The sequence below is a fragment of the Betta splendens genome, chromosome 17 (assembly GCF_900634795.4).
Source record: "Betta splendens chromosome 17, fBetSpl5.4, whole genome shotgun sequence".
NCBI classification, from domain to species: Eukaryota; Metazoa; Chordata; class Actinopteri; order Anabantiformes; family Osphronemidae; genus Betta; species Betta splendens.
Genome location: NC_040897.2, coordinates 6506852 through 6531147, shown reverse-complemented (window position 1 = coordinate 6531147; position 24296 = coordinate 6506852). Strand labels below are relative to the sequence as shown.

At 44.1% G+C, this 24296-nt stretch overlaps 2 protein-coding genes across 10 annotated transcripts in view; both read left to right on the top strand.

Moving 5' to 3' along the window:
• The first annotated feature begins 801 nt into the window (after positions 1-801).
• ifi30a (IFI30 lysosomal thiol reductase a) lies at positions 802-3744 on the top strand. Its single transcript, XM_029132840.3, has 7 exons — positions 802-1029; positions 1941-2129; positions 2463-2537; positions 2632-2718; positions 2886-3038; positions 3304-3372; positions 3447-3744. Exons 1-7 carry the CDS (start codon positions 907-909, stop codon positions 3510-3512), a joined length of 762 nt encoding a protein of 253 aa, XP_028988673.1. The 5' UTR covers positions 802-906; the 3' UTR covers positions 3513-3744.
• Positions 3745-3891: 147 nt separating this feature from the next.
• pde4ca (phosphodiesterase 4C, cAMP-specific a) overlaps positions 3892-24296 on the top strand; it is a 32523-nt gene continuing 12118 nt past the window's right edge. For 2 of the 9 annotated variants that reach the window (XM_055503680.1, XM_055503679.1), the window contains exons 1-2: positions 3892-4527; positions 5356-5585. In XM_055503680.1, coding sequence (XP_055359655.1) covers positions 4387-4527; positions 5356-5585 — 371 coding nt within the window. In that variant the 5' untranslated portion in view covers positions 3892-4386. Of the gene's footprint in view, positions 4528-5355; positions 5586-8692; positions 9388-11705; positions 12833-18886; positions 19666-24296 lie in introns of those variants that run through there. The other 7 variants (XM_029132831.3, XM_029132830.3, XM_055503681.1 and 4 more) reach the window with 6 other exon arrangements.

Here is a 24296-nt window from a genome sequence, read left to right as displayed (position 1 = left end):
CATGATTATCAATTTAAAGTCCCAGATCTGGTCTGCTCACTCACTGTAAGTGCCTTTGTGTTTTGTTGTTTTAAACCCATATTTGTGCTCATGAATAAATAAATCTGGGGTTGTCATTTATCAAGCCAAAATGCCAGGATTCAGATTGAGCAGTGGTGTCGTGTTGTGGAAGCCACACAGAGAGATCATGTGAAAGTCAGCAGGTAGAGCCTGTCATGTTCAAGGGTTTCTGCTTTTATGCTGACATGAGTGCCTCATGACGCTCGGTAAGTGAACCTGTGCATTCAGAGGTGAAGCCTGCAAAACAAGATGAGCAACAAACTGGTGGACTGATCATATGATTATATATACTATAATTCCTCCTACTTCTGTTTTCAATTTCTCCATTTTCACCAATGCAACAACTATCTAAGATTTGGAAATGTTACTTTCATGTGGTTATGGTCAAACAGTGTTTTGTGTTTTTCCTTATTAGTGTTTGTAGAGCACTGCTTCACGTTAGGAGTGACTTAATGAAACAGGTTTTAACAGTGAAAGTATTTAAGCTATTTCCCATTTTTGTTCTGTAATTTTCTGTATTTATATTTTTGTTTCTAAATTATTGATAAAATGTTAATAAGCTGCAAATTAAATTAAACTGAATGAGTGAGTATAGACAGTAAAGTAATAAAAAACACATTATAGTTTGGGCAGCGTACATTACTTATATTTCTGCTAGTAACAAGTGACGCTGGCTTCGTCGCGTGATCGACGGCCAATCATAAAAACGGATCGCGTGCACGAGGCCTCGCCGGTGCAGTATTTAAAGTTTTCCCGTACAGTACTGCCCGTACTGGAGGTCGGAGTAGTGCCGGGTGCTCGCTTTATTTACTGGTTTCAAACTCTATCCGTCCGCTGCAGCTCAACATGAAGGCGCCTCTGCTGCTCATTGTGGCCGTTTGGCTTAACGTTCCCTACGGCGGCTCCTCGTCATGCTCCGTTCCTCCGTCACAATGGTGCTCATCTTTGGACTCGGCTGTCCAGTGTGGGGTAATAACTCTTTTTGTCTATACTTTTAAATGGTTGTCGTCTGGTAAGTCTTTAGACGTAGGCTATAACTTCCGGTCTTTTAACCAGCGCTTAAATCACAACTACTACTACGTGAACGACACCTGAAACCATAGCAACAGCAATAGAGACGTTAACTAGCTAGCTAGCTTAACTTGTCCAAAGTTAAACTACACAAAATTGCCTTTTTAGACCAACTTTTTTTATTCACAAAAACGCTAAACAAAAATCTCTTCTTTGTGTTTATAACGGGAAAAAACTAACAATGACACTCTTTTGCCAAACACTGATAAAAAAAAGTAATGTTATAACGTGTACTAAAAATTACACGACAGCGCATCATTAACAATCATTTTAGCTAAGTTTGTGTAGACTTGACCTGACCCATGAAGGAAGTAGAAACCAGACAAAAAAAAACGTGTGGGGAAGTTAATCTTGAAAGTCCCTTTTGTATTTTCCTCGTAGACTCTTTCCTTAAAAGACATTTCCGGGGTATTGAGTTCATATTTGTTCTATAACCCACAAACCATATGGGATAATAGCAGCGTTATTATGTGATGATTATCTGAATATTTAAAGTAACTGATAACTGACGCTGTGAAACACACCTACTGTGTGAAAGGTGTAGTTACAGTAAAGGTAAAAGAGCTTCTTCAAGAACCTACAGTACACACTACAACACTTACAGTAATTACTCGCCATCTCTGCGTTTTTAATAGTACCTCTGTCCATCATTTATTTCTGTCTCTGACTTCACAGGATACAATCACAGTGCATAAAACAAATTTAGCCAACAAGGAACTAATAGTAGCAGATTTACTCACATACTGCACTTTAAAAAGTAAAGTTAAACACGAAGATTAAAGTAGCTGATGTGTTTTTCCTCTTCACAGGTTCTGAAGGAGTGCCTTGAGTCTAATTTCACCAGATCCCATCAGACTGCAGATCCGGTCCAGGTGGGGCTTTACTATGAGAGTCTGTGTCCTGGCTGCAGGATGTTTCTCAGTACTGTGCTCTTCCCCACCTGGCTCTTGCTGCATGATATCATGACTGTTGACCTGGTGCCTTACGGCAATGCAGTGGTAAGTAGTAAACCAAGCACCTTGTTTTACACAGGCTTTGTGGCTTCGTTATTAATAATGGTAAGGGCAATGATATTGTTTTAGAACGTGTATGTAATGAGTCTTCTTTATCGAAAAGGTATTGGTGGGTGGAAAAAGACATGAGAAGCCATTAGACTTTACCAGAGAACTAACATAACTTTCCAGAACAGATAAATTATCAGATGTATGCAGTAATTAAAGATTGGATTTGTCTTTACTAGGGATGATAGTACGTCCTAATCTTGATAAAGAATTGTTTTTGTTGTTGTTGATTTGATGTTTTTTAAATGTATATTATTTACCATACCCTAGGAAAAACATGATGGAAAGAAATACACCTATGAGTGCCAGCATGGAGAACAGGAATGTCTGGGCAACATGATTGAGGTACCCATCCAAAACACAGGGATAAATCTGCAGCAACAACACTAATGTTGGTGTTTTTATGAGTAACTGACAGTTTTTCTGGTCTCTTCCATAGACTTGTATACTTAAACTGAGTAAAATACCTTTCCCGATCATCTTCTGTATGGAATTCTCAACTGATGTCATCAATTCAGCTCAAAGCGTAAGATTAAAGTACCTGAATGTGTGTAATAATTTACATGTATTTATCCATTTACTTGACTGGTGTCTATTTGTTTTGTTTGCCTCTAATTCTTCATCATCTTTTGGATCACAGCGACATCCACGTCCGATTATATTGATGCATATTTTTTTCTTTGTTGATTGTAGTGTGTGAAAATCTACAACCCTGAGCTGAGCTGGAAAAGCGTCATGGACTGTGTGAATGGTACTCAAGGGAACGAACTGATGCATCAGAATGCTTTGAGTACTCAAGGCCTAAAACCTCCACACCAATATGTGCCCTGGGTGACCATTAATGGGGTAAAGCTCCAGGACATTTAGAGATATGTGTGCATTCTGTGGAAAAAAACATTGACACAGCTACAAAACTGTATAACTGCAGGTCTAAAGAGAAACTTAACTTGTGTTTAGACCTTTGGATTACAACTACCCACCTCTGATACATTCTGTATTAGCTTAAATACCCTCAAAGGTTTAAAGTCGTTTTTTGGCATTAAAAAAAGTTATGATTAGATTTACTGATCATTACATCACCGCCCTCTTCCCAATTTGTAATAATTTGCAGAAGCACACAGAGGACCTTCAGGATAAAGCCATGGCTTCTCTCTTCACTCTGGTCTGCAACATGTACCAGGTATGGCCAAAAGCAACTGAATCTTCTAAATAAATTAAAAATTGTTCAAATAATAATCCTTTTCTTTTTCTCAGGGCGAAAAGCCACCAGCCTGTGGAGGTGGCAAGAGACACTACAAAAGCTACTGCCAAAGGAACTGAAGGAGCAACGCTACACATGCTCATACGCCTGCTCTGATCCAGGTGTGGCAACTAAATAAGGAATACTGAGGAATGTCATCAAATCTGTTTTTAAAATACAATGTTATCACCGGTTTTTAAAAAGGGAACAATTTGAATACAATTTGAATAAATTTTATATTCATGAAGTGTAAATACAAAGTGATTCTTTTAAATGTGACCTCATTAAAATCTGAAACAATGAAAACATAAATGCATTTTATAGTATTTTAATTCAGTGACAGCACTCATTGGCAGTGGCCTTTGTTTACATGGTTCTCAAAGAGTCCTCTAGGTGACGCCATGTCTTACACAATATAAGGGTTTGTATCTGGTTTTAAAACCTGGTTCATTGGATAGGCCCATTAAGTTCACAGTCCTGAGGTTCCTAAGGAATGTTAAATGTGTGTTCAGATTATCTTTCTTAATAATAGTGATTTTATTTACATTCATTCAAATTCTTACTATACTCCATAGCTCTGTACAAAACATGTTCATATTACATGAACCAGCCATCTGTGTGGAAACCAGTCTGAGTCTGGCCTGACCAGAAGTTCAGGATGCATGAGGTCCTCTGATTACACACACAGATAGACACTTGAAGAATGGCCTACCATGAAATCACCTCCAGCAACTTAATCACACTACTGTAACAAGCCCTCTGCCACTTCTGCTAAAGTTTCCTTTCTATATATTTTACAGTGACTCTAAATAGGCTTCAGTGTATGAAACTGTGTGTTAAAAGTTAAGACACTAAATACTAAACTAAGACACTGTGTTAGTATCACTGAACTAATGGCAGCACAGGGTTTTGAAGAGGCGGAGAAAGCATTGTTCTCTACTGAGTGACATGTGAATGAACTGGAACCTGGAACAGGAATATCTGATCTTAAATGTTGTTCGAGTACCTTTCAGTTTAGTGGTAGCAGGTCCCTATGTTAGAGTAGCTGATAGTATGAGGAGAAATAAATCATCAATATTTTCGAACTTTACTGAGGTAAGAGTACTCAATGATACTTTAGTACAGAAAAGCGTGTATGACATTGAATATAGTCATGGGTGCTTACTGAATCAATTATTACTTGTTATAATATTAATGTTATATATTTACATGTTATAGTTATTGTATTACATTTATTATTCTGAACATAAATCTTGATTGTTCCTATTTGTACCAGTTTTCCAGTGGAGGTTGATGGAATATAACATTTTTAAAATAATCCAAATTTAGGTGCAGGTTTAGCTAATAGAGTACTCTGTCTTTTATGTTTTTAATAAGCTGGTGAGTTTAGTCTGACATTTCTACTTTTTCACTTCATGAATGTCTTGGTCAGTATTTTAAAGTGGTCAACAATAAATCTGAGTAAAAATATGCTGACAAATGTCAATGGAAATGTGGATGAGCCGAGCAGATACAGAGATAAGGTCACAGGATGCAGCAGGAGACAAGGACGCTTATCTGTTTCCCTCAACGCTGACGCTGAAAGAGAGATGCCTTAAGAACCGAATCCCAAACGCTCTCTCTCAGTGAAAACCATCTATTGTGTCCAAGGTGATAGTGTGTGTGCCTCAGGACCTGAAATCAGATAGAACTTCCACAAATAGTGTCCAGAGTGGGCTTCGTATTTGTGGCAACAGTACAAAACCAGCCCTGTTTGCAATGTACCTCTAGAGCTCAGCTGGTTTTTATGTCGTACCATCTCTTCAGGAAGGAAACAAATCTTTCCATGAAAGTTCTGATCTTTGTCATACTGTGCATACAGTACGATTCCATGATATCACGCAACGTGCACTTTCTCTGTCTCTCTGTCCTCTCTCTGCCCAGAGGCAGTGGGAGTCCTTGGAGCAGGCGGCCCGCATTGACCTGGTGCAGGACCCTGATGTGAGATGGGCGGTGAAGAGGCTGTGTTCAGGGACCCTGCAGCTGCCCAGGCTGTCCTGCAGACACTCCACCCAGGATAGAGCAGAGGACGGCACCCAGTCCAGTCCCTCCCACTGCACCATCAAACCCTCCAGGAGTCTGGGGAGTCTGACCAGCTACATCTTCAAAGCCTAGTGAGTCACCAATGTGCACGTTGCACCTGATAATTTTTTTTACCCCAAAACCGAAGAACTGCAAATATATAATTTATGCTGAGTCACTCTTCCTATTTTGAAGTGTAGATAGAAAACTCTGGAATGTAATCATCGGTGGCAGCAGGTTATTCAAATTATTGATGTTGTTTTTAAACCTCGCAGATCCCTTGTTTCTAAATGACCTGAGCAAAGTTAATGATTAAAGTTGTGCGTGGTCAATAAGTAACCAGCCCCTGTGACTCCAGCGCACGTTGTGGTCTTGTGAGCCCGAGTGTGCGACACCTTCTTCCAGCTCGCTCGTTCAGCAGCGCTTGACAGTATTCCTTTGTTGACGAACTGCTTAATTTAGGTAGAAAGCAGGAGCATATGATGAAACAAAGTGTCTCCCTTCAGGCGTCGCCTTCCCCTTCGTCACACTGCTCAACAACTATCACTATAAGAAATCAAACAAACAAGACTGTTGTGATTGTTTCCACAATATTCAAACTGCTGCTGCAAGTACGTTTTCTGCATTTCAGTGCATTTTAATTCGTAACCTCACCTTTATTTGCATTTTCAAAAAAATGAAGGCACGTCGACACTCCGCACATGTTTTGTTTAAAGCCCGATGAGGCTTTGAAAAGTGCACAGGAGCATTTGGGAGAGCGAGCCACGTTGTCGACTGGATCTTTTATAGGCCGGTCCTATGGCACACTGCAAACGAACCCAAGCCTCTTACCTAAAAAGGAAGCACGCACCGACACTCACACAGACTAGACACGCGCTGTCACAATGGGCTTAGCAACCAGAGAACCTCATAAGTTATATCCTTAACGAACCGAGACAAAGACCGGACCTCAGTTTGTTTGAGATGCTGAAAGTCCGACAGGTCATTGCCTCCTGTCACAATTGCTCGTTTTTTGGTGTATATAAAACCTTAGAGCCACTGACTTGACATCTGTAGTGTTGAGACCTGAAAGCCTGTCAGGGAATAAGGGCCGTGTGCTGCCTGTGTGCAGTTGTTAGTGCAGTTCTGACGCAGCGCCAGCGAAAGTAAAGTTAGAACCCAACAGGGTCACGCATGGTAGAACGATTCAGTCAAAGGGCTGCGGTGTCAGTAATTTGATGTTGTAAATCTATCTAATTAATACTTATCTTCCAGTAACTAGGGATGTTTGAAGTCTCAGTGACCACAAACAGTTAGGATGCCACTATTGGGCAGCGTTGTGCAATCAGAACGTTCTTATGTGGCTGCGCTGGTGAAGACAAGCAGAATGAGTACTCTGTGGACCCAGCAGCATGAGCACTATGTTACTCCCCGGCTTTTAAGGGTGCTATGTTGTGCAAACAATGGGAGTCTGTAAAGAGGCTCAGCTTCATTAGGTGAAATGTGAGCTTGAATGCTAGACGGACCGGTCTAGGGGGCATTCGATGGCGCGGTTTGTTGCAACATCCTTATGATCTTCCACCTGAAAAGGAAGATTCTGCAGAGATAGAAGATTCTCAGCCCACAACACAGTGGGCCGTTGTTGGTCCTGAAATAGATTCTACGTATTGATGGGGTGTGAAAGCTTGTCTTCAGGTTCAGACACATTCCTTGCTCGCAGCTACTGTAACAGGGACAGCTGTGGTTTAAAACCATGACTGAGTCTGGTGGAAGACCAGACTGAGCCTCCACTTCTCACGCCGGGTGGGAACTCACTGTAGCAGTGGGTTGGTTGGAGTTAGTGAGTGAGCCAGATGCTGTCTGTCAATCCCAAGTTTGGTCAAAGTTACATTTAAACGAATGGGAGGTAGTACAGTAAGTAGCAGGGCAGCCATAGTGGTAGCTGAGCATTAGCTTTATCAAACACGGTGGATGCTGACTCACTTTGGCTTCTAATAAACCCCAATTCCAGGCTCCCTGGGGCAGATCTTACCTCTGCGTCCGCTGCCCCCATGACTGGAATTATGATGTGCCTCAGGGCCAGGATTTGTTTGGGCCTTGGATTATCCTCAGATGTGTTGAACTTAGAGAAGAGAATGTTCTTGCTCCATGAGAGCTTAAGAAACGTGTTTTTCTTTTTCTAATTTTTTTTCTCTCACGTTACAACTCAAAGATCAGAGAAAGGAAAACATAATTAATCAGTTTCTCTGGACTCTTTGTTGAAAAATAGAGGATGAAACAAATGTTGCAGTTGCAGATAATAAAACTCAAAACAATAAAGCAGCAGACAGTAAAACAAGTTACTGTCACTGTGACTGGCCTGAACTATGACATTATTAGTGTAATTTGTCAAAATATTAATCTCAGTGACATCTCTTAGACACACGCTGTAAATCAGCAAGTGCTCTGAACAAATCCACAGTGGAAGATAACATATGTTGAAGTGATGAAGATGGTGCCAGTCATAACTAGTTGGACACACTTGTCCTCTGAATCCTTTGAGACCTGCCTAATGTGTAAATGTATTACATGTAAATCTTTTTAACCAAACCATCGTTCCTCCTTGCTACTGTATGAATACCAGCTGCTGGTCATAGGTTCAGTCCTTTGTCAGATGTTCCAGCTCCAGGTTGTTACTCACCGGTGCTTAGCTGCGAGTTCCTAATCACAGGAGGATCTGTGTTTCAATCCGCAGCCATAAACAAAGAGATCGGGTGGGGGTGAAGATGATGTTGCCTCTGGTCACAGATAGAGAGCGCCATCGTGATAGGACCCATGCCTGCTATAGCTTTTATCTACCTCTGCTTTTTATAGTCAGAGGCTCTTCATGTGACTGTTCCCCGGTACACTGGGAGCATGTGAAAGGCAAAGAGGAGGCTGTCTCTGAGGAAATAGGCAACTACACAACAAACAGCACCTTGGGGACTGAGAGACTATGTAACGTCAGTACGAACAAGGAGCTGGAGGGTCAAACCAGGCCACAGCTTTATGTTTATATACGGTAGGAATTTAAATTAAGGATGGAGTTTGAATCTGATGAACACTTTGCTCCCTGAGATTAGGAGTCAGGGGGGGTTGGGGGGGGGGGGGGGGGGGGGGGGGGGGTTAGGAAAGAGGGCGAGAAAAGCAGAAGGAGGTGATCCGTCATGCTTCTCCCCCCTGTAAATCAGACGGCCATATTTAGTTGGTAGAGAGGGACGGCCTAGCAGTAATGTAAACAAAGCCTGGGAGCAGGAGGGAGGGAGAGAGTACATCAGCACTAATGATTGAGTCCACTGCACGGCACAGCAGGCACTATGGTGTTCAGGAACACACAAGAAAACCATTCACTGTCTTTGAAATGAACCTAAGTTGACTTTTAAACAAGGGTTTGCTGCTGTTTTGGATTTTTAAGATTTTTTAGAAGGATGTTCTTGGCCCAGTTTTGTTCAAATGTCAAGAAGTGAGGATTTGACCAGAGGCTCTATCTTCGACTGGACTTTGGATATCATCATGGATCACTACGGTTTGTCGCACAGCACAAAAGTGTCATCGTGAAGTTACAAGTGTTGTCGGACTAAAGTGAGCCTACAGCAACCACTGCCCTCAACCTTTGGATCGTGCTCCGTGCACCATGAGTGACCAGGGCTCTGAGAGCTCTGAGGAAGAGCAGCCTGACGTTGAGAGGCGGAAGCGGGAGCGAAAGGTGGCCCGGCTGCCCATCATCCAGCTCAAGCCCAGGTCCAAAGCCGGTTCCCCCGGTGGAACGCCAAAGAGCTCGCCCAAGGACTCCCCACGCGGGTCGCCGCGGAACTCGCCCCTGCTCTTCAGACGGCTGCTGATGAACCGCAGCATCAACCTGCAGAGGCGCCGCTTCACCCTGGCCCACACGCCCAGGTAGAGTCCGTGAGCTCCACGGCCAGGCCCGCACACATGGACCCACGCGGCCTCTGGAGCACTCGCAGCTCACAACAGAACTCTGATAGCTGAATGCAGCGGCGGCGCCGTATTCGTTTCAGGGGGCTGCACCGTAACGGGCTGGAGCGTGTTTTAGTGGAGGTGGTCCTCGGCTGCTCTCCACTGCGATAAATAGGGTGTTGATTTGTGTTTGCGCTGCCGGCAAAACTATCACTCTGAAAAACTGTTGCCCTTGAGCTCGTGTTATAAAAAAAAAAGTGACGCTGAACCACAAGATGCTCACGCACTGCTGCAGTTCAGATAGACGGAATAAAATCGCCTGTTGTTTCAGACGTGAGGGTAAATGTAGTCCCAGAATGTGACGCTGTCCTGTTGGCACTTGTGGGGTTGAGACATGGGCCTGATGCTGTCCACCTGTTGTTTTCCAGCTGGGTGGCATCATCAGAGCGAACGCGCGACTCGGCGGCGTCCCCTCTGTCATCACACCAGCAGTTTGTTGTTCCGTTGTCTTTGTCCAGCTTCAACAACGAGGCACAGCTCCAGCCTGGAATGGAAAACGTCCTGCTTAACTACATTTAAGCGCTGTTAACACTGCATTTCATCAGTTAAAGCTTCAAGCGTTGTTTGGAAAGACTACAGCTGTGTTGCTCTCAGCCGCTCTGCTACCTGCTGTTAGCTTTGCTTTCATGGGCCAGTGTTGCATCAGGCTTATTGCTGCAGAGACAGGAGCCGTTTGACCAATTAACCTATCCCTGACCTAGAAGGAGGAACAAAAGGGGCCTGTGGGGGTGAATGTGTGGACGCGGTCATTACATACATCAGCAGGGATTCCTCTTCGGTTCAAACACGTCACTTTTCCATAACTGGCGTGTTGTGGAGCCGCGTGAAGAGCGTTGCTGCACATGCTTCCTATCGCTTTGTTAATGTTTGCCCTTCACTCCCCGGAATTTACACGCTCAGATGTAGGCGCCAAGCAACGCCGCGCTCCTAAGAAGTGCCTCTAATTTATTGCAGTGATGTTAGGTCACATCCAACACCATGAAATAAAAATAAAAGCCTTTGAGAAAGTAAGAGCTGCAGTAAATCCTAACTCCCTCAGTGTTAACATCACTAAAGAAGCCAATAGCTACTAAGACCTCAGATGGCGTCTTTAAGTTCATTTACCTTTATAAGTATATAGTGGTGTCGTTCTTCCCACAGACATTTTATGTCTTGGATTAGAACTTGGTGCATATTTCCTAGGTTTACTGTAACTCTCCGGCCAAACTGTTTCATTAATTTTAGTCTGTCTGGGAAAAATCTAAATATTAGAGGGCAACAGTTCAGTCAGGAGGACTTCAAGGATCATTCTGGGGAATCTGATACTTCCAGGACGAGGCAGATATTCAACATGTCAGAGCTTTTATATTAGACAGCTCCGAGGTCGGCCCATAGGAAATGTCTCTCCGCATCCCATAATGTCAGAGCTGGAATAAATGGATGGAGATGAGTTACAGCAGGATGGCTGGCGAGGAGGCAGAATTAAACAAACCTGAGGGGGGGGGGGGTAGTGGAAAGTAAACGTCACAGGCAGTTTAGATACTGAACATATCTGTGGAGGTAGTTTCATTTACTGTCCAGGTTGATTAAACGTCTTTTTCCACTCCAGGCACCATGTGAAAAGGACATTTCTGATGAACCCAGCTGTGGTGCTGGCCTGGTGCCTTACAGTTAAACTAACATAGAGTTGGATCTTTGTTGAATTCAAACACGATAACATCAGCAGCCACATATGTTCTGCTCGGCCTACATCCTGTATGATCCCCCTTAAACAAGCATTGCACTACCCAGCCTTTGCCAGTAGAGGCCGCTGTGTGAAAAGTTGGGCAGATGATGTGGTTCAGTTCTTTTATCTATACAGACGCTGTGGTTTGTATATGTTTGGAAGATTTAATATATATGGAAGGAATTGCCATCAGCTTTAAGCAGAGATGCAGCTTAATGAATGAGAACTTTAAAGCTTTATCCCGTAAAACTCTACTTAATGTGGAAACTGTGGATGGGTTGAAACAAAGCATTCATCTAATTTCTCCTAGTTCAGTTTTAACCCTGTTGCTGTTCTGGTCTCTCTCATTGTGCAATGTATGCCCTCTCTCTCTCTCTCTCTCTCTCTCTCTCTCTCTCTCTCTCTCTCTCCCTCCCTCTCTCTCTCTCCTTCTCTCCTTCTCCGTCTCTCTCTCTCTCTCTCTCTGAAACAAACACCCCACCCCTTCTCTCTCTCAAAGTCTCCCGCTCCCTCTCGGGGGAGATAGTGTTGTTTGTTGTTCTAAACCACAGTTTGGTCCCACCACTCTCAGGAGAGAGGGGAAGAGAGAGCAGAAGTCTTTTATGACCCACTGACGGGGACTACGTGGGACGGCCCGCTCTGGGGAGCATCTGATGGGATTGTAATTGTGTTTCCAGCTCACTTTGTTCTCCCTGAGAACGACTCTGCTCAGTGCTGTTGGTGCTGTAGCATCTATCTGTGCGTCAAGGTTGCTGGACTTTTAAAGGCAGACGGTATCTGGGTCCCGTGGCTGAGGAGCTCATTTGGAAGAATCCGAGCCTGCCTTTTTCCTATTTAGGAGTACAACGGGAGAAAAAAAGAAACACAAACAAAATGTTTATCTGGGCACATCTGTGATGAACTGAAAGGAGAGTGAGTGAGGAATTAGTCCCAGATGAGCACTGACAGCTGACTCCATCCTCAAATTCACTTGATTTGATTCGGCCTCATACTTCCACTGTCAGTGAGATAATACACCAACTCCCTCTGTGATAGGTCTCTAACAACCTAAGCTGTTTTCCTTTTTAGGCTGTTCACACACACATGCACAGTCACACTCTCGCTTTCAAGCTCTTTCACTCGTCCTCATCCGCACAACCAAAGTGGACATAGCTTTATCGTCAGAAACCAAATGCCGGACTGCAAATGAACTTTTTTTTTTGATGCACTCTGCTGAGATTCAAGCTTAGTAATGTTTATCTAGGAAATGCAGCAGAGGACTCAACAGGCCTGACTCGCTCCTTTCAGGTGCAGCTGAAGCACCTGATGCTCTTGTGTTTGGCTGTTTTGCATCTCATCCTTGTTTTGCATCTTTTATTCTTGGACCAGCTGATCCTCTACTGTCCTGTCAAAGGACCTGTCTCGTTGTGCCATAACTTGTGACCACAGACAACAAGCAGGAATCTGGACAGCTTTCTCTGATTTATGAAGCATGGGGCTTTGGGTTGCACCACAGAAGTTCACTCTGTTCATCCCTCGCCTCCCAAAGCTGCTACTTTGATGCCTCTTGGAGCTCAACCCAGCTCTCTCTGAACCTGCCAATAACATGATGAACAAAGATTCTCGCTTTCCAAAGAAGGTGCACAGCGGCTTCTCCACCCGCAGACACTCGTGCATCGGGTATGTATTCGCTGAGTGATTGCCGTTATTAATGAGCAGGGAAGCCTCCATTGTACACATTCAGATGTTTGTGACTGTTGAGGAAGCGCTGAACAGCAGATTTTATCTTTGTATCTCATTGCTGGGGAGATGTTTTTTGCTGTCGCTGTGTCTCTGTGTTTACAGTGGTCGTGCCTGGTGGTTTTGTACAGTATGTTGAATTTGACCTACAGTAGCGAATTAGAGTTTATCTTATATGAATCATAATCAGCTGTTGTAGAAAATGTTGCCATTCGAAGCAATTTCCGAAAGCACTGGTTTGGTTTAACAGTGGATCCGGTGGTGAGCCCACACCTGGATCATGATTACCTACATGACTGTGCACGTGTGGGGAAGCTGGAGGGTTGGATGCTGTGGCATGCAGGCCAGACCTTGGACTGGGTGGTGAGTCAGGTGATCTGTCCACTGATGTCCCTCCATTGGGGCCATGGATATGACTCGAGTCAAGGGCGCAGTGTGGCCTTCAGGTGTTCCTGGATGTTTGGGTTGGTGAACAGGAGGAACCTGCACGAGTGCAGCAGATGTTCCAGATTGTTGTTTTTTTATCTCGTCTACCATATAATATAAAGTATAAAGAAATCTAAAATGTTAAATTATCTCACGTTCAAAAGGTAAACCATCTGCTTCCTGATTTCATTTCACTTAATGTGATAGATTTGTGTGTCATCGTTGCTGGAGTCGGTAGAAACGTACAATCTGTTACAGCTGTATGGGATCCTTGAAGGATACAGTGCTAGGTGCATTTACAAAGACTAAAAGCAGACTCTCAGCAGTTGGAATGTAAGAAAACACACACAGACAGAAGGACAACAACATCTGAATATGCACTCAAATACTAACATGTCTTCAAATACACTGAAAAGCAACTCATGGTCAGAGAGGATTTGTTATAATACCCTGGAAACGCTTTGCACCAAAGGGGAAAAAAATGCATTTCAGAGTTCTCATGGGACTTTTTACAGCACTGTGCAGCGCTGCAAACTTTTCTGAACTCTGGGCATAAGGCATGTGCCTCGCGACTGTCATCCAGACTCCCCCAGCCGTGAGCCTGTTTGGATCATATGAGGAGATCAAAGCAGGAGATTTTAGACCACAGCCAGAAATACAGATGTGCAGAAGGCAACAGAACAAGCCTCCTTTCTATTATTACCTGATTTGTACTTTGAGTGTCCTCGACGAAAAAAACTTACTGAGTAGAGTCCCTGTTGGGAGCCTCAGATCAAAGCGGAAGGTAGATGTTTTTCTTTTCCAGTGCCCAAAAAGACAGTGATTTATTTATTATATAATATTGGAGGGTACTATTGCTTAAGAGATAAAGTAGTAGTAAAGGTTAAAGTAAAGCGCACCTCTTTTACTTTTAGAATACTCTCTGGCCCTATGCAGCACAGAGATACACACACACACACACACACACACACACACACACACACACACACACACACACACACACACACACACACAGACAATGCCGTCTTTTAAAACACAGATGCGTTCGTCACAATAGAAACAACTCGTATCATCACTCGTACTAACAGTGCCACGGCACCATTCATTATACTCTGTGACAACACGGGCACAGACTCCCAGTCATCATTTAGATCATGATGATTGGAAGGACGCGGAGGGGCAGAAAGTGACTCACTCTGTAATAAGGTAAATGAAAAAGTGTCAAGTGAGGCCACTTCACTGAAGGGCAACAGTGTCAGTGTCAGAGGCTTCAATATAACCCCCCTCAAACACACCCAGATTAGTCAATAGAGCCTGTGTGGCTGTGTTGGGCCGGCTGCTGTGTGCGTCACTGCTGTACTCCATATTTTCAGCATGACTGATTTCCCCAATCTCCTCCAGTGCCTCATCGATTCCCGAGGCCAACGGCAGCGGCAGCAACGGCCTGGGACAACACCGACGCTGGCCAAATTCAACATGAGTAGCTCCACTGTCCTCTCACTCACGCTGTGACCGGACATAAAACGCATCATCTCTCAGCTGAGAGGGTTCGGCAACAATAGAACTGGAAACAATTGAAAATTCATTTGGCGTTTAAGCTGACAATGACTCCTGCGCCCCCCGCTTCAGTCATTAGTCTGTAGTCAGGACAGATCCTATGGCATTAGGATTGATTAAGAAGCAGTACAAATAGTACAGGATGCCATCAAATCTCCATATAAGCACATTTACAGTAGATAACAGAGGACATATGCATTTAGAGCTAAAAACCTTTAAATTTATTACCTTTTGGTTTCACCTTTAAGAACAAAGTCTCAGCTTTATTTTTACTTTGTGCTACTGTTTGTGTTCACTTGGTTTTATAGCAGCAGCAGCATTTTGTGTCTTTCAACCACTAGAGGGGGAAACTGACTAAGTTTTGCTGCCAAATGTAAGAGAGCAGCCGTCACCTGTAGAGAAATTGCTGTAGTTATATTAAAATTCTAATACTTTCATTTTGGAGGAAATGAAAACAAACACATTTTACTAATGAAATGATTTTAGTGTCATGATGTTTTTGTTCTCGTTTGCTGTCAACACAAACTGAAAGACAACGAGTTTACAGTGTGACATTTTAAACAGCCAGCAAAATGTTGCAACGATAACAACTAATCATAAGAAAAATGGATTTTTGTTCATTGAATAGAGGATGATCTACGCTTTTCCTAATGCGGCGCCCCTCTTGGTTTATATAGTGTAATTTATTAGACGTGACTTTACAACTAATACTGCTGCGTTCCTAGGTGACGTCAAGCTGAACGGTTTTCTGAATTGTCCACTTCAGGCAGCAAACAGTAAAACTGATGCGTGTCAGAAGCTATTAGTTTGTTTACACCATCGCTCGCCTTCTAAGAAATTTCCCTACCGTGGGATTAATAAAGTCTGAAAAGTCTGATCTGAACTGCTACTTTTGCCTCCATTATACCAGTGTCCCACAGAAATCATTTCTAATTGACAGCCTCAGCGATCAATTCACTCATTTGTAGTGTTCAGTGGTGTTTACTATGTGTACAGGCTTGTTTGTAGCTCAGTGTGGAAATCAACACGCATGTGAGTGAACAGATCAACCCCCCCTCAGAATGGGACCCCACTGTAATGCTAGCAGATGGCAGCCCATGAATCATGAGGCGACACACTGATAGACTTCGCTACGCTACGTGACGTTTAGCATCCCTGAGACTCCGTTAAATATAGACTACTAGCAACAGCCACCTGGTGCTGAGGCTTTGCTTAATACACAGTATTAATAATCAGTTTATTTTTCTTCCTGTGGTTTACCGTACCATCATGGAGCATGGAACAAGTAAAGGCTCTCCTCATGAGAACTGTATGCTTGTGTGTTTGTGTGTGTTAACACCTGAAGATTTGAAATAATAAAATAGAGACTCAGTAAATCTAGCAAAGCCAAAAGCTCAATACAACTGTAACCATCATGTTTTCCCTCTCTTTGATTTCATTTTTTTTAATCATCTCATTATTGTTGATGCACAATGGTGAGAATCTGTCCGTGTCAGGTAGCTGAACAAACGGATCCCAACGCTCCTCACTGACTCGTTGTTATCCAGGAATGCTCGGCGAGTCTCCATGCAGTCGACGCATGATGTCATGAGGCCCCTTTCGCAAAGAATGGACTATTAAACCCACAGCTGAGGGGTCAGCCAGAATTTATTAGGCGTCACTGTGGCTATAGGTGTTTAGAGATTGCCTCCTCGCCGCGCTGTCTCAGCCTCAGCTTCACGACCTTCGGCGTCCAGCGCTTCGCGGCATGACTTCCACTAAAGTGAAGAGGCTGAGCAGAGCCAAACATTTAATGTCTGTCTTTCTTCAAACATCCACTCTCTTTCACCACAGTGACGCAGATGCATGGAGGGCTGTGAAATCCTCTGGTCTGCTGCCAACCACTGAGTGTGCGCATAGTGAGACTGTGTGCGTGTTCACATGTGCGCTGGAGCTCTCGAACTTGGCTGTTCAACATTCTATCCCTCAGCTTCCGCATTTAAGCAAGGCTTTATGGATGTTTGCAGTTTAAGTTATGTTTCAAGACCTTTTGTGCCAGTTAACCTGAACTGTGCTGCCAAAATAAATAGTTAATATGTAAATATTAATATTTAATATTGGTTGAGCCATATTCACTAGAAATGTGTAAAAGCCTTTTCACAGTCTTACTCACAAATTGCAGTTCATCACTGCCCCAAAAAGAACAAAAGTGTTGTTATCTTGTGTGTTACAGTAGGTTTGACGTCTTCCCCAAACACGGATTTAATCAACATTCTGTTCCAAGGTCAATACTACAAAACGGTAGATTAGGTCATAGATAACAGCAATCATAGTCGTGTGTTTGAATTTATAAACTGCTGCTGCTGACGTCTGACTCCAGAAGGCCTCAATATACAACAGTCTGCATGGCTGCTTACTTTGATGTCCCTTTTTTGTGTGTGCACCTCTTCAGTTTCCCATAAATGGCAGTTTTCTTGACACAGAACCCCTCTGTTAAACGATTAGAAGGGTGAACAATACAGTTAAGTCACAACCGACTTAAAAATAACACTGACAAATGAAGCCATGCTGTATGACGGAGTAATGAGACGTTGATATGTAGGTAATGGCAGTGGTCCTGTGATGCACTTTAAACCCCAAGGCCTCTAGGGAGGCGTCTGGTTCGTATTAAAGTTACCTACGGAGTCTGTGCTGTATTAAAAGCCGTGTTTTCCTTGCCATTCTCACCTATTGTTGTCTGTCTGCCGAGCGTTAGTGAATTCCTCGGTCGTGAAGCAATATAAGTGATTGATTTGTAAATTTAATTGAGCCATGTCAAGCTGCAGTGCAACTTTAAGGACCAGTCCATTTATGGGCATGTCTGTTGTGGAAGAACTAAATGTACAGTCTACGGAGGCCGAAAGGTGACACGGGAGATAAATAGATAAATCTCGATTAATTAACATGTCAAATGAGCATACGTCACTTTTAAATTTCTCATTGATTAATTTTCATAATCATTGTTGTCATATTTTTATGTCACAAATGCCGCGTCATTACATACAGTGCTGAAGGTGTAGTTACTGCATATGTATATGAAGTCATTGAAGGTATCGTAAACCCTTTGCTTCCATCTTCTCCGTTAGATTTACAGCCTCAGATGAAGCGCAGTCTTCTGCTGGCGCAACATACTGCACTGAACTGCACTGATTGTGTAACAGTAAATTATTCCTTCTAAACGAAACCATATCCAGAGAAACGTTCTTAGGTAGTATTTGTAAGCAAAGTAGTGAGTTGGTTGTTTACTAATTAGGGAAAGCTTTAAATGTTTGTTTAAATGCTTTTATATTGATATGTCATTTATTATAGACACTATATGCATCAGTCGACAAAAGCACTAATCTACTGTTGGTTTGCAATTCGAACATAGTATATAGAATTATGCTCAGTGCTCCTTATACTGTAGATAAATCAAATAGTCAGTGATGCGGCTTGAATATATCTTTTTATACTGTCTGTTATATATGGAGAAGTCTCCATGTGCAGCATGTGGATCAGTTAAAGTTTCCCGTCTTTAAAAATACTCTGCCCCCGTCTGCGGGTGACCTTGCATGCTGCTCCCTAAGCCTATGCATGAGTATGGCCTGTATACCGTTAGTGTGTGTGTACAGTACACATTCTTTGTCCTCAGAAAGCTGTGTCCCAAGAGCTACTTACTATAATACCCTATCATACTCATCCTGTCATCAATCTCTTTATGTAACGTAGACAGGACAACCCCCCCCACACACACACACTAACACACAGGTGTACACATTACATCTACAGAGGATAATAGTAGTTTGCCCAAAGGGGCAACATTGTCTGTTGTACCAGTATTCAGTGTGTGAGTGCGTTAGCGAGAAGGAAGAGGTTAAAAGATCTACAGTATAACATCTGAGGCAGGCATGAACCATGCTGGCTCTGGTCCCACCCCCTTTCTCAGCTCTGACCTCACTCTGAAACTTGTTCCTCCACACACAGACACTTGCTCGGTCACATGCTCCCACACACACACACACACACACACACACACACACGCTCGACGCGCTGACGCACACACTCAGTTGCTCAGCTCGCGCACATGCTCCCCATACAGATATGTGCACACGCCGTGGGGCGCTCAGACAGGGCTGCAGTGACAGACTGGAGCCGTAGAGCAGGGAAACGCAAAGGTCTCTGCTGAAGGTGCAGCAGCCAGAGGTGAGAGGAGAAAGAGGGAAGGAGGGCAGCAGCGTGGCATCTATTTTAGCCCCACACGAGACAAGGTGGAGCGATTAGGAGGTTTTCTACTGACTGCAACGCAGCAGGGACTGCACGGCTCCCGCAAGGAATTCGGCCGCTCAGAAACGACTCCGGTCCAAATTTACACCTCCAATCTGAAAGAAAAGTAGTCGCCACCGGCGCATCGGAGCATGCTCCGCGTCGCCCTGGTCGCCGGCACCGGTCCCGGAGCCGGTGCCCGCTCCCGCCAGAGGCGATGAGAACTCCCGGGAAGCCGCGGACAGCCGCCCAGCCCAGCAGGAGCCGAGCGACGAGGAAGTGGAGCCAGTTTCACGGGGATGCGAGCGGCCGCGGGCTGAGGAGAGCCAGGCGAGCGCGAGCGGCGGAGCGGCCCGGAAGAGGAGGGTGAGGACCGGTCTCGGGGAGCGCTAGAGCAGAGAGATGAGTGTGCCGACCGGCTGCGGGCTGTGGTGCTCCGTGGAGCGGAGCGTCACCGCGCGGACTGGGAGCATATGGGGATCGCCGTGCGCCGTCAACAGGCCTATTGACATCATACAGAAACGCAGGCGGTAATTAAGAGCCATCACTTTGACTCGCATTCAGTTCTTCTCTCGTCTTGCATGCGCACACATTGCACACACGCTGTCTTGTTTGTCACAGCATCGCTTTCTTACAACACATAGATACAGCAAGCTACAGTTTTACAGTGGGATCAGTTGTTTATTCCATTTCTGCATGTTTTTTTTTGATCACTGGTGTAGTTTCCTTTTGCATTAGACTGGACACTGTCCCATAGAGTAATTGGTTTGTATAACAAAAGAGTTAAATAGAGTACAGTGCATTTAGGATATTATTTACTAAATACTTATAACTAAGGAGACAGTTTCTTTGTCAGAAGTAATGCAGAATATTTATGAAGGTGTTGATTACCACCTATGGATCATAAAGGCAATCCAGACGTCCCCACTCGTTTTATAGAGGGGCGTTTGGTATTGAAGACATTCAGTTAATGTGCCCAGAGGAGTCAAACGCAGGCTTCACGGTATCTGGGTCAAAGTGTTGCTCTCCCTGGCGTCGCCAAGGATGAAGGAGTCAACTCTGTGAGAGCCAGAGTCTCCAGCACCATTTTATATCCTGGAGAATCAGAGACAAGGATTCCAGGGGGAGCAGATTGTCAGCCTTGCCAGTGTCCATTTTGGGAATCTATTAATATCACATGCAACAAGGAGACGCTCTTAAAGTGAATCGGTTTGTGCCCGTGAAGTAATAAGACGGCGACGGGCTGATGGCGTGTCGGCTGGAACCCGCGTCTCGTGAAGCCGCAGCAGCTGCTTCTCTCGGCGGTCCTGTGTGGAGCCACTCCGGTAGAGCACTGCGCTGCTAATGAAGCGGCGTCCACAGAGCCCACGGAGCCACTCAGACATGTCACACGGGGCTTTTATTGTGTATAAACTATACCCACACCTGAGTGCCTTCTCGTGTAAGCGTGAGAAAGAGCCGACAAGATGGACCTGCCGGGCCAAAGGAGCAGATGAGTCTGCTGCTTCTGACACCAGACACCCAACCTATAGCGTCTGGCCTGATTTAAAGCCCAATTATCCGTGCAGAGGACCTCAGTCAGACAACAGGCGCTGAGTTCAGGTTCTTACGCGTCTGCGATGGCTCCACACGTACAAATTAAAGTGCTGAATACATCATCTCTTTATGTTTAACATACTATTGGCTGCAGCTCATTTTGCCCAGTGGCAACGTGACTTGTTCCGCTCAGCTCTCTACTGTAAGCAACACCTGCACAGATTTGACTTTCCAGCTTTAATGTTTTTCACCGTTGCTCTTTTATGCGTTTTAAATTTCGGCTTCGGGCAACAGAGGCCCTATACTACAGGTCCCAGCTCAGCGCAGCATGGCGGGACCCGTTTGTGCTGCGTCAGCGTGTGCTTGTGGATGTTAATGCTGAAAGCTGGTCCCTCCACCTCTTGGATGGATCTACGGTGTGTATGCAGAAGGTGCCGCATCCAGGAGAGGGATGGAAAAAGCCTAATGATTATTTCTAAATGTACCGGAGAAACTGAACTCGAGTATGAGCTTCGTAGGGTATTTTTGGGAAAGTGTGATTTATGCACAGAGTAATTTAAAATGGATTAAGAGTTGGATTTGGCAGGTTGAAAGCGAGTGAGGTAATTGAGGTTTGGTTTAATAGGGCGGATTTAGGAGAAACTTGAACTTCACTGCTGTCTTTTCAAGCTGAGACGACAGGGGATTGTCTTAATCCTCCCAACTGATGTAAATCTGAGTGTTGTATACAACACTCACTCTTTTTTCATAGTAAATCCTCTCTGGTATTTTTTTCTGCTTACAGTAACATTACGATCTCTTTACCAGAGATGTCAGCGGTCAGTTTATCTATAAAGGTGCCACTTCTACTGTATGTGACTCATTAATTCGTGCTTTCATTTGCTGTGTATTAATCCTCTTATTTGCAAAAATGATGAACTTAGCCTGCGGCTTCTGTGCAGCATAACTCACTGCTCCTGGCAAAGGAGAGGAAGCATCACAGCCAGAAACCATTTTGTCGTAATAAATGTGTCTGAAAGTGTTTCCAAGACATTTCTTTAAATCATCAGTGGCTTCTAATAGCGGTTTGGCCCACAGGGAGCCGTGCAGACCTTCATTTATCCACCTCACAGACAGGAGGAACAGGTCCACTGGTGTTAGGTTGCAGGCTTCACACACACTTACTGTGGGATGTTCCGTGTTCCTGCATGAAGACTTGGAACAGACACACTCAGACTTAATTTGGTCATTTGTAACAGTCGCTCAGTCTGCGTTACAATAAGTCATGTGTGAGTGTTTGCAGTGAGGCAGGTGTCATGGACAGAAACCCAGACAAGTGCGTTTTCCAGACGCTGTGTGTGTGTGTGTGTGTGTGTGTGTGTGTGTGTGTGTGTGTGTGTGTGTGTGTGTGTGTGTGTGTGTGTGTGTGTGTGTGTGTGTATTTGGCACTTTATGTTGATTTACCTTTGCTGTAAAACAGACATTGGACTGTATAATAGATAGAAAACAAAATTCCAATTAATTCAATCAATTACAGAAACTACATATTACTGTCACAAGTGGGATTATTTGATTATTGAACAAGCCTATTGAATTCAGACATATTCTTCAAACCCCGAGTTCATTTCAGTTCCGTGTCGTTGTTAGAGTAGCTTGTTAGGACTGATGTCTAATGTTCGTCTGTGGTCTCAGCTCACCTGGGTAACCTGTACCACCAGTGCTACACACTCATCATGTTACGACACTCGCTCCTGAACTTTTCTCAACCTTTTCTCTCACAAATTTATTTCTTCTGGCTACAGTAGTTTTTTTTGCCGTGCCATACGATCCTGAAGGAAAACACCGAGCGGAGTCCCCCGCGTACAGTGTGTGTCTGTGTGGACGTGAGTGTGTGAGAAGATGAGGACCGTCCTGTGACTCACTGTAAATCTCCTCTGGGCTTGAGCTCACCTAGGTCTATCCCCATGACAGGGACCCCACACCAATATAGAATCTGATCCTTTAAGTACTGGAAGGGAACGTGTTGCTGGGACTGATCTTATAGCACATTTATAGAACATAAAGATGGTGAAGGAGCGATCAGAGGAAGAGGGCTGGGTCCTGGGATGCTGATTACAGCCGTCACAGGGAATACAGCTCACTAATTGCAAGCACACAAACACGCTGACATTCACTAGTTTACTAGTTTAAAGTTGTTTTCATTTCTAACGTCTGGCTCTTGCTCTGGGCCGTAAAACCAACCATTCTGACGTCACAGCGGAACAGCTGATGTGCGTTATGACACTGGCCATAAACACTCAAACACGCACTGTCGCTGACCAAAATGTCCAGACAGTGCAGTAACTGTGTACTGTTTGCACACACACACACACACACACACACACACACACACACACACACACACAGAACAAAGACACATGCTTGTTTAATTTAATTTACAGAGCAGCTGCTGGATTAAGTTTCTGCCAAAATGTGTGCGTGCCAATGGTAAAACCAAATATATTCAGAAATCAAGTAACAAAAAGTACAAAGTTACACATTCAATTTTATTTACGTACAGAAAAATAAAAATGATTCGTTTCCACTGAAACATCCAACTCTTATTTCTTACTCATAATAAATCATAAATCCTGTCGCTTCCTGTCAGGTAGACAACAGAAGAAACAATGCAAACGCGCCTTAAATAGATAAAGTAGTGTGTTAAATAATAGCAGCATGATGACAGTGTGAAGAGGTTTAGTCAGAGTTTGCCTTCATTACGATCTATTTCTATATAAATAGAAAGCAAAGACACATAATTTTTCACAATAGCAAATAGTCACTACTATGAGTCAAAAATCTGATTATTGGGAAGCTTTTATGAAATGACGCAGAAGCAAAAGGATCAAAATGATCAACATGTCCATCGTTCCCAGAGGAAGAACAGAACAGAACAGAACAGAACAGAACAGGGAGGGTGGGTCTGCTGCCGCTAGCCCAGAGAGCTGACTGCTGACATGCTACACTGCACTTATGCACACACAGAATTTTACATTGCACCACGGTTCCCTTTAATGTGGTTGTGGTTCATGCTCGGTTCACTTCAGGGTGTGGACCCGCCTCTGGTGTGAACTCTGTGGTCTCATTAAGACAGCCCAAGCGCTTGTTTTTCTCCCTGACTGGATTCGGGGTAGATCACAATGCTTTACACACACGTTACCTTTTCCTTGCAACAGGCTCTAGCGTCACTAGAATCTGTTTTACGGAGTTTATTTTAAATGTCTTTTCACTAAACAGCAGAGTTGGCCCTGAGTAGCAAACCCAGCTTCTGGCTGTGTCATGACACAGAAGTGATGAATGAAGGTTCGGATGACAGCCTGCCCTGGTTTACAGGCCTATCTGCTCTCCTGCGCTCCCTCTTCCTCCCTCTGCCCCGTAGCTCCTGTATTTTAATGTGCCCCAGATGGAATTGGCGTTGCCCTGACAGGCCGTGACGCAGGCGAGGTGTCGTGTGTCAGGGCCACTGACAGGTCGCCATCCATCACACGTCTCACCAAGCAGACACTGCGACACACCTCTCCCCTCACACTTATTTGCGTTTCTGGTTGCCGAGGAATTCGCTGCAGTTTGCTCAGCACACTAGAAAGGTAATTGTGTGTGTGTATTT